We start from the raw sequence: 13,962 nt of genomic DNA, 5'->3' as shown, positions 1-13,962 counted from the left end.
CACTAGTTGCACCTCTCCTTAAATTGTTTGACCTAAGCTTGGCTACACATTATGATTCCAAATCCTAGCATACAACAGTGGTAATACCCTTCAAAAGGGTGGATGCAAAACTGTCCCTCAAAGTTACTGGATCATAAGCCTTACTAGTTTTTATCTGTCAAGCCATGGAATGTTTCATAACCATCCTTATTAATTTGATATCAAAAACCTCATGAGATTCAACTCAGAACAATCTGGATTCATTAAATGTAGATAATGCTGTTGGATCTTGTGAATTTCCTTGATAAAGTAACTCAGTGGTACCTGGTGGTCATGCTGTAAATACAGTTTATCCTACTCTTGCCAAGGCATTCAGTACCATACCCTGTGATGGCACTATCAAGATGCTATCAGCTTGAAACACTGAACCTTCTGTGGTAAGATAGAAAATCAGCTTAGACACAGAACACACACTGCATGTGTAGTGCATCTCCCCTGAAACAGAAATAAGGTGATCAGTCAGGGTCCCCCTGGGATCTGTACTGCACCTTCTCCTGCTTGGCATCTATTTGAAAACTAAAACCCAGTACCTTCGGTTGACCAAATTTGCAGACAATTGCAAACTGGATGTTATTGTCAAAAACCCCAAAGATGTAAATATCCATCAGAAAGTGCTTACACAAGTTAACACCTGTTGTTTGAAAAATAGGCTGAAACAGAACACCAAAAAATGTAAATTCAATACACCTTACAGTACTGACAACATGCCATTGCCTGACAAAACAGTGGTCACAGATTGGGGCTCTTGGGTGGATAGTTCTCTGTCCTTTAACTGAAATGTAGCAACAACAGTTCAAAAATGTTTCTATTTACTGAAACTAATTGCAAAGGATCCAAATCAGAATATAATACTCTCTTTAGTATGCACCTCACTAGACTCGTCAAAATATCTAGCAGGTCTGAATGGCTCTAATGAAAAATAAATGTATGCACTCAAAATCCTTAGTTGCAGAAGAGGTTGGAAGTTTTGCCCATGTACACAGTGTCCTACATAACTTGTGCTTTGCTTACTGTGCCAAGATGGTTTACGATGTAATATAGAACAACAAAGAGAAAAAAAAAACACTTTGCATTTATAATAAAACTTACCTAATTACAGTGGGAGTAACTTCAGCACAGAAGAAAATACTAAGGCTTCCTACTGCATGTGAAGAAAACATTCCAATTATGGAGAATACGATGGAAAACTTGTCTTTGACAGTATCGCTAACAACTGCAAGGTGAAAAGAAAAGAAAACTCACAGTACCACTGAAAAGGAAACATACAGGCAATCAGATATATACGTAACTTGTCAGAGTGCAGTTATTGTGCACTAAAGACAGTGATATGTATCCCATCACTGCCTCAGCAAAAATATATCTTCTTAATATGTTTATCAAAGTGCACCTCTAGGATACATAAAGACATCAGTAGTATTTGCATTCACTCAAAATTTTAAGATATTCTTTGAATTTTTGGACAGCGATTTTCTTCCAATTACTATAAAAAAAACTTTAAAAAATGCTAGAACAGCAAACCTTCGCCCATATACCTACTTGTCTCAAAGTCTTGGCTGCAAAGACAAAAATATTTCTGATTGTTATACTATACTGTGAACCAGCCTATATCTGTACGTATCAGCATTATGTGGTTTATATAGTTTACTGACCAATAAATAAAAATATCAGGTGTCCACAACTGTGCAGGAGTGTGCCAAATGCTGGTAGCCCCTTAGTGTTGTCTGGGCAAACAATAATAATCCATTTTAATAACTGGATGCAGGGACTGCAACAGCCATACATTATATAAACAAATGGAAGTATTACATTTTAAGAGAGTGCTTTATCCCAGAGGCCCATTATGTCCAAAATGCAAACAGACAACCATTTATAATATTCATAAAGATAAATAACACAGCATGCTTAGGCAATTTTGACTACATATTTTTTTATTCATTTTATTTTCAATAAACCCCTTTAGGTACAAGTGCCTGTTTTCATATGAAATCCAAGAAGTCTCCTTGTTAAATGATGTGATCACAGTCACATAGTATGCAACTGGAAACTTAAGGGGAATCACATCCATTACCACAGGATGAAACTCATTAGCAGCACATAAATTGCTGTACTATACTTAAAGACAAATTAATATAATATTTGGTGTCATACAGGAAAGTCAAATAAATGGGAAAGGCAGGAGACTTCAGGATCTCACTTGCAATGCAGCTAACACGTACAGCAGTTTGTTCACCACAAAAACATACAAACTCGCAGCATATGACGGTGCTTGCAACGTATATCCAGAGCACTGTTTGGTTCCAGGGCTGCTACTTTCCAATATTCTTGCTTATATAGTTGCACAACTATGTAACAGAAGCATGGGAAATGTCCACTCTGGAAGTATATAACAGTGAATCCAACTATTTCCTTGTCTTTGTCTATAGTTTTTTAGTTACATTTGACAGTCAGAGTGAGCAAGTACCATGCAAGACTATAAAATGTAAAAAGGTTACTGTTTAACAAAACACAATGGTGCTTTTTATTAGGCTTAGTTCATTTTATGATAAAATAAATAATTCATACTTGTTGAAGCTGAATGTTGGCTTGAAGTGAGGTGGAATGGCGACAACAGTGGTTAAAGATGTGTGATCAGTAAAATTTGAAAGTAAGAGGCAGATGACAATTAGCAATTAAGACAGCAATCCTTCAGAGCATTAAAATTACGTCATGCAAGCAGTACATGTGGCTGCAATGCATTTTCCTTGATTTAATTTCTCACACTGCTGCTTACATGTGGTAGCAGTACATGTGGCTGCAGTACATTTTCCTTGATTTAATTTCCCACACTGCTGCTTACATGTGGTAGCAGTACACGTGGCTGCAGTGCATTTTCCTTGATTTAATTTCTCACACTGCTGCTTACATGTGGTAGCAGTACATGTGGCTGCAGTGCATTTTCCTTGATTTAATTTCTCACACTGCTGCTTACATGTGGTAGCAGTACATGTGGCTGCAGTGCATTTTCCTTGATTTAATTTCTCACACTGCTGCTTATATGTGGTAGCAGTACTTGTGGCTGCAGTGCATTTTCCCTGATTTAATTTCTCACACTGTTGCTTACATGTGGTAGCAGTACATGTGGCTGCAGTGCATTTTCCTTAATTTAATTTCTCACACTGCTGCTTACATGTGGTAGCAGTATATGTGGCTGCAGTGCATTTCCCTTGATTTAATTTCTCACACTGCTGCTTATATGTGGCAGCAGTACATGTGGCTGCAGTGCATTTTCCTTGATTTAATTTCTCATACTGCCGTTTACATGTGGTATTAACAGTACTGCTCATTTGAATTAAAAGTACATTTTATCCAGAATAAACAATGGGCACAATTCCAAAAGACTTGCTCTCACTGTAAGTGAGGAACTCCCATTTAACTGAAAACCATTTGAGTGAAAAGCAGCTGACTGAAAACCTATTTGACTGAAGCCCATTTCACTGAATCATAAATCACTGAAAATACTCAACATAAAACAGTGTTTTTGCACACCCCTTGCAACCCCCCCATGTACACCCACACTAATTTACTGTTTATGTTGTTTTTTTTTTCTTTTCTCAAGTAGCTGTACAGCCGTGGAGCTGTTATATATAATTAAGAAGTGTAGAGAGTACATAAGGGCTTGCCTCCTTGCATAAAAGTACAGTTGTGTACACTTACCATAAATGTAGATGTTCGAGTGTATTCACTGTTGCAGTCATTACATTTGGGTAATCTGCTGGCAGGTTGCCCTCAGTCGGCCTGAATAACAAAGTCTTGGGTCCTACGTCAGTTGCTGTCTCCTCTTCCATGACGTCAGGTCATCAGGGGTATAAAACATGCAGCCAATGCCATTTTAATCAGTTTTTCTTGCCCAGATGTCAGGTGCCCCCCAAATGGGGAGCAAATAAATAAATAAATATATATATATATATATATATATATATATATATATATATATAAAACTATAAATATATAAATGCACTTTAGAACACACAAAATTTACCTTCAATTAAAAGCAAATACACCACGAAGGCTTTTGAGTATAGTGAAGGAAGGAAAAGGTATAGAAAGGGGGCTGGTGGGTGGGTAATCCGGACTGCAACAATGAATACACTCTAACATCTGCATTTATGGTAAGTGTACACAACTGTACTATGTTCTTCGTGTTTCACTGTTGCATTCATTACATTTGGGTAGAATCCCAAAGCTATGGATGGGAAGATGGAACTAAACAGCATTAGAAGCAGCTATAAGGCCCTGCAGGACTGCAGTGGCAAAGCCTGCCCTGGATTTAGAAAAGAGAGGTAAATGGTAATGCTTTGTGAACGTATGAACTGAGCTCCAAGTAGCAGCTTCTAGAATGTCTCTGGTAGGGACCCCCTCTGAGAAAGGCTGCTGAAGTAGAGGCAGCCCTGGTGGAATGGGATCTGATCCCCTTGGGCACAGGTTTACCATGGTGCAAGTAGCAGAAACTAATGCAATGGCTTATCCATTTAGAAATAGTCTGCTTTGATATAGCCTTCCCCTCTGATCCTGCAGCAAATGCTACCAGTAGTTGCTCAGACTTTCTTAGAGAATTTGTCCTGTTTAAGTAGAATCTTAGTTGTCTGTGTACATCCAATGAATGCAGAATCTGCCCCGCCTTGTTCTACGGATTTGGGAAGAAAGTTGGCAGGTGAATGGTCTGGTTAAGAGCCACACTGGATACCACCTTAGGCATAAAAGAAGGATTGTTCCTGAGGGCCATCCTGTCCAGGTAAAAAATAATGAAAGGCTCCACTGTCATAAGAGCCTGTAGTTCTAAAACCCTTATAGCTGAAATGACTGCCAAAAGAAAGGCTGTCATCCAAGAAAGAAATTTTATATCTGCAGAAGCTGCTGGTTCAAAAGGAGGTAGGGTGAGTTTTTCCAGCACAAAATTGAGGTCCCATCAGGAGTTGGTTCTCTCCTGGGAGACCTTAAATTTCTGACCCCTCTGAGGTACTGTTTTAGCAGGGGATGAGAAAAGAGGGGAGGCTCTGTGTGGCAGAGGCATGGATTTTTATTGAAGAAAAAGATAGGCCCTTGTGAGGCATCTCAGTTAATTATTGCAAAATCTGAGGAATATTGGGCTTTGCTGTGTCTACTCCTTGTGCTTGGTTCCAAGCACAGAATCTCTTCCATTTATCAGCATAAGATTTTCTAGTACTAAGCCTTCTGGCCTCCAAAATGACATCCATCACAGGTTTACTGAAAGAGGTGGTTGGGGAATTTAGTTGATTAGCCATGCTGCAAGATTCAGAGTTTGGAGCTGAGTGTGCAGAATCTGATAGTTCTGCTGAGACAATAGGTGAGGTGTTTGAGGCAAGTACCACGGAGGAAGGTGTGACATATTCCTTAGAAGCAGGTACCAGTGTTGGCAAGGCCAGTCTGGAGCAAACAGAATCATTTTTGTTTTTTCCTGTCTGACTTTTAGTAAGACCTTGGAGAGAAGAGGCAGAGGGGGAAAGGCACAGACTGATAGGTTTTTCCATCTGAAGGATAGAGCATCCACTTTCCATGCTTTTTTGTAATGAGTTCTTGTGCAGAATTTGTCCAACTGATATTTTTGGGGAGAGGCAAATAGATCTATGTCTGGGCTCCCCCATTTTTGTGTTAACATGCTGAAGATTTGTGGATCCAGTTTCCATTTGTGTAGGTCTATAAGATTTCTGCCTAGGTCGTCTGCCAGAGTATTTTGCTTTCCTGGCAGGAATTGAGCTTGAAGATGTATTTGGTAAGTCAAGGCTGTGTTCCACAAGGCCATGGCTAGTCTGCAAAGGGGGTAGGAGTGGGTACCCCTCCTGCTTGTTTATGTACCACATATAACTGTGGTGGTGTCCATCTTTATCAGTAGTTGTCCTGGATGAAGAAAGTCCTTGAAGGCTGTCAGAGCATTCTGAACAGCTAGCATTTCTTTCTGGTTGATATGTAGATGCATTTGGTTTGGGCTCCATTTACCCTGAATGCATCTCCCTGCCAGGTGGGCCCCCCCAAGCATAGTCTGATGCATCTGTAGTTAGGGTTTGGGTGGCAGGGGGTAGAATGAATGACAGTCCGTTGTTTTGGTGACATGTCTCTGCCCACCAAAGAAACTCCTGTTGCAGGCAGGGAATGAGAGGAATCATTATGTCCAGGCTGTGACAATGTTGACTCCATAAGCTTTTTAGATACCATTGAAGTTTCCTCATATGCAGTCTCGCATATGGAATTAGTAGAATGCAGGATGCCATGAACCCCAAAGCCTGCAGAATTTGTCTTGCAGATAGCTGGGTTTTTGTTGCCACTTGTTTGAAGTATGTTGTCAATTGAATTTGTTTGTCTGGCGTGAGGTAAGCCATCTGGGCAGTTGTATTCAAGCTTGCACCCAGGAATGTAATTATTTGAGAGGGTACCAGTTGTGATTTCTTTTCATTTATGGTGTACCCTAGGCATGCTAGAAGCCTTTTTACAAATGCCAGATGTTGAAGAAGAGTGTGTCCTTGTCCTCTGCCTGAATGAGACAATCATCCAGATAAGGATACATTTGAATGTTTCTTTGTCTGCAAAATACAATTACTGGTGCCAGGCCCTTTGTAAAGACCCAGGCCGCAGTAGATAAGCCAAAAGGCAGTGCAGAGAATTGGTAATGCAAAAAGCCTGCTTTGAAGCTGAAGTATCTTCTGCAAGATTCCCTTATTGAGATATGGAGGTATGCCTCTTAGGTCTAGAGTTACCAACCAGGAATTCTTGCCTAGCATAGGCAGTAGCTGTTGTAAAGTCAGCATTTGAATTTTGGAATGTCCAGGAACGTGTTTAGAATTGATAAGTCCAGAATTGGATGCCATGATTTGTCTTTTCTGGGTACCAGGAAAGGTCTTGAATAAAATCCTTGTCCTTTTTCCTTTTCTAGTACTGGTTGAATAGCCCCCATATCCCTGAGGGACATTACTTGTTTCTGGGCCTCTGCCCACTGGTTTGGTGGCAGATCCGTTTACTATGTTTAATACCCACTTGTCCTGGGTAATTAAATGCTGATTTTGAGCATGAAGTGCTAGTCCCCTCCCCCACCCCCCAAGGGGGCTGCCAAAAGGTAAGTGCTTGGAGATGGCAGAGGAAAGTCATTGAGAATCTTTACTGTAGGGTTGTGCTTTGTTACTTCCTGATTTGGAGGTGGAGGCAACACATTGCTTTGACCGGTAAGATCCTTGTAATTGATATTTGGAGCCTTTGGAGTGCCTGGGTTTGCCCTGAATGGCTCTGTTGGACACAGGAAAGGGCCAATTCTTAGTAGGCCAGTGCCTACTGAACCTGGGTGGCTGCACTTGCAAGAAATCTTTTACAGTTTGCATAGATTTAGCTTTGTCTTCCATTTTCTTTAAAACCTCTTCTGCCTTATTACCAAACAGACTGTCATGCTGTAAAGGGGCATCCAACAATTTAGCTTTAACATGATCAGGCAGATTTTGCTCCTTGAGCCAGGCATGCCTTCTTATTACAGATCCAGTTACGGTGGCCCTGCAAGAGGCCTCCAAGGAATCAAAACCACATTGCAAAGTATGCTTTCCAACCTGTTCTGCGGAATACAATAAATCCTATAACTCTTTATTTTCCACACAATCAGAAATCAACATCATTTTCTGTTTCAGTAAGCCCATAACATGCTGTTGATATTTAAGCATATGAAACTGGCAGTTTAAAGCCCTGATTTCCAAGGTTGCAGACGTATAAACCTTCTTTCCCCATCTATCCAGCGCCCTGGAATCTCTATCAGAAGGGGTAGGATTTTTGGCTGTAGAAGCCTTAACACCCTTGGGACCCTGAGAAATAGTCTCAGGGTCAACAGCAAGATTTTTGAAAAGAAATTTGTGGGAGTCAGAAACCCTGCAATATCTTTCTGGCTTACTAGGAGCTGGAGGCAGGGAATCAGGAGCCATGCTTGATTCCGAGAACACATCATCAACAATGTCTAATACAGGAGGTATTGCCAAAGGCCTATGCTGAGGAAGAAGAAGAAAATCCCTAAGCCTCTTTTTGATTCTGAGAAGTCTTGACTCGCCCAGTAAAAATGTTCCCTTAAAGTATGCAAAGTCTCTCCAAAAGAGTAATCCTCAGGAGGAGAAGCAGAAGGGATGGATTCCTCTGCATCAGAGTCCTCATAAGGTGGAATAGAAAATTCCTGATCAGAGGAGGAATCAGAAGAAACGGAAACCTGATCTGAAGATTCATAATCAGTGCCTTGCCTAGGTCTCTTAGCAGGGGTGGGGGTTGGGAACCCCTGATCAAGGTAATTCAATCCTCAGCCATTTTAATCATTTGTTTTTAGGCATAGGGGCCTGAGCATGTGGCTCATGCATCAGTTTTTTAGACATAGAGGTTGGTTTTGGCCTTGTTTTTGATGATGGCGTCGGTTTAATATACAAATGTTGAGGCCTGAAAACACCCTCAGAAGCCGGCGCCTGCTCAGCGGCTCCGGACCCATCCAAAGGGAGAGACATTCACGGGTTCAATACTTGCAGAATCTTGCAGCATACCGGACTCTGAATGTCTCTTGGTAGAGGCCTGCGACTCAAAAGTAGCAGGTATCAGGGGCTGCGAAAGCGCCTCACTGAGTACCGGCGACTGGCTTAGGAGAAGATTCGTCATCAGTTTTGGACCTCGACGGTCTGTCTCTGTCTTTTTCCATGCGCTTTTTGTGAACTCCGGTAGTCAGATTGCTAACCAACGACATTTCAGGGTAGTTAAATCTTGAACCAAAATATTTAGAAGCAAAAATATACAGACGCTTAATAGTGTGTTGGTTAAATTTAGCACAAAACTAACAGCAAGGCACATTGTGATCAGGGCCCTAGGCAAGGAATACAGTACAAATGAAAATCCTTATGAGGTATTTGCTTCCCACAAGTAATGCAATTATTAACTTTTACTGACATCAGTAAGGAGCAAGAAAAAGTTTCCCCAATGGGGTACATAGCTTTAGTTTGAAGACTTCGGTTCTGAAACTCGAAAACAAAAATTTCAGGAGTCAGCCGACTGGCACTTGCGAACTGCGTGGCAAGAAAGACTGATTAAAATGGCGTTGGCTGCATGTTTTATACCCCTGACGTCATGGAAGAGGAGACAGCAACCGACACAGGACCCAAGACTTTGTTATTCAGGCTGACTGAGGGCAACCTGCCAGCAGATTACCCAAATGTAATGACTGCAACAGTGAAACATGAAGAACATCACTATCTTTATGTTGTATTTTCTTATGTTGCTTCTCAGTCATTTGGATAAGCTCAAGTGTGGTACTACTATAACATAAAAACACTAACATTTCAATTCACTTATGCTGGGCTTTGGCCCCCAACAGCACCTTATTTATATGTATACAACTCCACAAACAGCTATGACAACAGAACAATCTGCACTACAGTGTTATAACCAACCCAAACTGGACTGACTATAGCACTAATCAACTACGAAGTTGATGTGTAGTGACATACAACTACTATCAGTCAACAAGCTGAAATATTTTTAGTACTCCAAAACAGATCTCCCTACATGATGTAGAACAAGAGCAGTCATGAGATAAAGCCTGAAAGAGAATGTTGGGAAACTAACAACATTATGAATAATATAATTAAAATAGTATCTATGGAAAGGTAATTCATAATTAGGTGTAAAGAAGTTGTACAAAGAGGAATTTCCAGGGGAACAGGAGGAGTATTTTTCAGCATCTGTCAGCACTAAGGCTCTACACAATAAGATACCAATATTTTATACAGGACTATACGATTAAAAGTTTCATAAGCATTAACTGTACATGGACAAGAAACTGACAGAATCCATAAGAATCCTTAGAAAATAAAATAACTGGTAACACCAATGAGACTAAATGTTTTTAGCAACTGTGAAAGGAAGTTAGGATTGTTTATAAGTGAAACTGGGCAGGCAATGGAAGCAAGAAAGTTGTTGAAAATTACTGATCAATCAGTATTGGTATCAGATATTGTGAGGTTACAAAACTGCTGAAGATAAAAACTGTAAACTCTCTGGAAGCCTCTGGGCCTCACCACCCAGTGCAGCAGAAATTTACAACTAGAAGGTCACGCTACATCAATCTGTCTGAACCATTTCACTTAATGACAGCATCACATTAGGGAGGGCAAGGGATTTGAAACTGTTAGATTTCAGTAAGGTATAGACCCAGATACCACAGAAAAGGTTAACAATACATCAGTAACTGTGTAGATAGGTGTATATGCCATGTTTGCTGTGATGTACACTGCTGAAAAATAATTTATTTTGTATAAACAGTGTGTTTGAATTTACAGTAAGAACCCCCTGACATATTTATCATGTTTTTTCAGGTTATAAAAAAAAGACTGGTCTTGAGGTGTAATGGGATAAAAGCCTTAACTACATCTAAAATGACCAGAAGTTTGACTTGCAGCTCAAGATCACTCTGTCAGACTGCTGTACAGTTGGGAGTTAGATGCACACAAAACATCAGCTCTTGATAGTTGCTTGGACGATGGCTTCTCATGGCCATCTCTGTACTCAGAAGGGAATAAACACAATATAAATTAGTTTTAAAAAGTGTACATCACAGTACACATGACAAATGCCTGCTACACAGTTGCTTATTTACTAACTTTTACATGTGATACCCATGTCCATGTCTTGGAAAGCCCAAAATATTACTTAAGAGTTGTATTTTCTTAGTTTTTCTAGAATGTGTAGGTGGCATAGCATGCTTAAATTGGATGTGAAGATTTTTAAGTAATGATAACTTTACATAGTGAAAGGAAAGCTGTCTGAAAACATGCACTGCCTTATAAAAGGTTGCATTCCGGAAAATGGTGCACAAACTAGTGCTCCAAAAAGACTACACCCCTGTAATGCAGACAAGATTGGGGTGGCCATGGTAAAGCAGCTGCTAGGCAGAAGTACGCTAAGAGTTACAGTAAATTTGTTTCACTTAGATGAATGGATGTCCTCTAAAGGGATACCATGAGGTTTTGACATGCAGCTGATCTTTTTCAGTGCTTTTATAACCTGACAGAAAGACTTGAAGGTAAAGTTTACATTTTTGCTGATGACACATAGTTATGTTATGCAACTGATTTGATATAAACAATGAAAATCAAAAGAAAGTGAATGGCAATATCAAATAAACTGTTTAAAATGTGTCAGCTGAAAGTCAGTAAAATATGAAAATAATATGAATAGGAAGCAAAAGCTTTGCAAAATCACAAATATGTTGGGGAGGGTACAGAGCAAAAGGAGGCTCAGAGGGAACATGCTAGAAACTTTCAAGTACCCCATACATCTAGAAAATCCAAGCATGTATTATATTCCAAAACATCAAAAAAGATCTACAAAGACAATAATATGAGCAGCTCAGGAGTGGTACTCCATGCAATGGGTGAAGAATACTGGGCTGAGCCTTTTCTAACCAAGTCAAAGAAGCTTTATTTATAATCCATACAAACATGATCAGCGGCCAACAATGGATAAGCCACAGTTAAAATTATAGGTAAATAAGCACAATATGTCTGACACAGTATATGGTGCATCATATTTAAAAGGACTATCAAAGCAACAGTTAGTAAAATTACATTCAGATCTCATGTTTCCAAAAATAAAACTTCTGTTGATAGCTACAGACTTAAAAAATCCTTTAATAAACAAGCATATTACTCACCTTTAACAAAAGGTCTTGTTGAACTTGAATAATATTGCCATAAGCCACTAGCCTAATCCAAAAGACAGTTTTAAATCTTCCTGTTTTCTGTTTAGGTGCTTGCTCATACCTTCAAGGGACTGCAATTACAATTATTTTAATAGTGGATGTACACAAATGTGAATTTATACCAATATTCACTAGGCCTGAGACTGCAGCAAGAATAACTGCCTACACCAAAATGCACTGATCTCTGAGTTAGTATATGTGCATGTCTGAGTCAGTGTGTGTCTATCTATCTATAACTGATGCACAAAACCACAGTGTGGTTTGTAAATGATGCATATTACCACAGTGTTTTGTAGTCTTGTACATTAGTAATGTCTAACTTTCTAGGTAACTACCAAAAAAAGGCCATTGTCCAGCTGGGTCTACCTAGCCATCAAAATTCAAGTAAACATATAAATTCCTGAAGGTGCGGAAGGTACATGGTCATATATTGCTCATAAAATAGTCACAACAGTAGTGTACAGATGTGCCATCTCACCTCCCTGCAAAGCAATATACCATGGTGAACAGCACTACATGCTACCATTATGGCTGTACCATTCCATATAAAAAACAAAAGAAGAACCACGTCCAAAGCACAAGGCAGAAGTTTTAATCCAAATACGTACAAATTCACTTGCTAAGCGCTTCCACCATTACAAATGGCGTCATCAGAGTAAGTGAAAATCATCCATACCATTCATTAAATACCCAAACAATTACTCAAACATCCAATAAAAACAATTAGACAATTAGATAGTTGTTATACAAATTTAAACAATGAATGTGTCCACGCACAATAAAGATGCCCAAACTTGCTGTTAAAACTAATGTATGAAACATCTTATCTACAGTGTATAAACTTACATCTCTCAATCAAATAAAACTCACAAAAAATAATAATAATAAATAAAAAATAAAAAAATAGAATATATATATATATATATATATATATATATATATATATATATATTGATGTTGTTAGTGGCAAATTGAATGAAGCATATAGTGGTATAAAAAATACCTTATAATCACCTATCTATACTAAATTCTATTAGCCCTTTTAAAACAGGTTTTAGAGAAATATATTCATTCAAACCTGGTGGGGTTGTTGCATCCAAAATTATTTGCCATTTATATTCCAATAATTCTACCTTCAACCATATCCATATAAAGGCATCACATAGAGCTTTGCCATGTCCATGTCCATGTAGACAGGAGCATGTCCTGTTGTTATGGCTGTACCCCCATCAGTTGGCACCATAAAGTGCACTGCCACAACAAATGTAGACTATGTGCCATGTACTCACTTGTTCGAGTAAGTGAACTGCACCACTGGGGTAATTCTTTAATCTCATTCTTGTTTACTGACCAAATCCTTGGGTCACACTACATGCTACACTGTCAAAGTAAATGCAAAATAGTATAGTTATAGTACAGTACCAATTCCAGTATTCCACTCCTCACATGGATATTATCACCACTTCCATCATCATGGCTGCATTATGCCAAAGGGTAGCACTGTGTGGTGCTACTGACATACCTGGAGAATAGAGCTCTGCACTATCCCCACAGTTGTGCAAACTCCAGAATTACCACATCTACATACAAGCTGTATGAGAATGACTCATATAATGCCACATGTACTACAGGTTAGTCACAGTCCATGGGAGTTACTGTACGGGCAGCAGTGCTTGGCCAGTAACACATTTAAAGCAGAAAAATATTATGCTACTGTGTCAACAGTATACTGCACCAGGGCAACTGATTGTGTTTTAAATGAGGTCTACCTGTCTACTGATCAGATCCTCTGAAATGAATTCTCTGATATAGTAATATTACTTGTCTAAGTGTGTCATGTGGCACTCTACTGTACAGGACCTAAGCAATGACACTGACATCCCACATAGAGGTAAACACTGCCATCAAATAAGGTATGATCTGAGTAGCAGTAATACTGAGTACGTAGGAAGACTCAAATCATGAGAGCAGCATGATGCAAAGGGACCTGAAAATGAGTTGATGTGCATATATTAATGCATAATTGCATGTCATTGAGAGGTGCCACTTTTGAGCACTGCTTTTGCTAAGTATAGTTTTGCAGATGCATGCGGACACACTTTATTCGGTATAAACATCTTAGAAGATAAGGAGTTATCACCTTGTTAAGTTGTGTGCTTTACCCACCTATG

At 39.3% G+C, this 13,962-nt stretch overlaps 1 protein-coding gene across 2 annotated transcripts in view; it reads right to left on the bottom strand.

Moving 5' to 3' along the window:
* The window catches only part of SLC22A23 (solute carrier family 22 member 23), a 1,393,214-nt gene that overhangs the window by 106,122 nt on the left and 1,273,130 nt on the right, over positions 1-13,962 (bottom strand). For both annotated transcript variants that reach the window (XM_044081567.1, XM_044081566.1), the window contains exon 9: positions 1,129-1,252. In XM_044081567.1, coding sequence (XP_043937502.1) covers positions 1,129-1,252 — 124 coding nt within the window. The remainder of the gene's footprint in view (positions 1-1,128; positions 1,253-13,962) is intronic.

Source organism: Protopterus annectens, chromosome 1.part1 (genome assembly GCF_019279795.1).
Source record: "Protopterus annectens isolate FY-2018-M chromosome 1.part1, PAN1.0, whole genome shotgun sequence".
NCBI lineage: Eukaryota > Metazoa > Chordata > Ceratodontiformes > Protopteridae > Protopterus > Protopterus annectens.
Note: the sequence above shows the minus strand (reverse complement) of the source record. Positions and strands in the feature narration are given on the sequence as shown.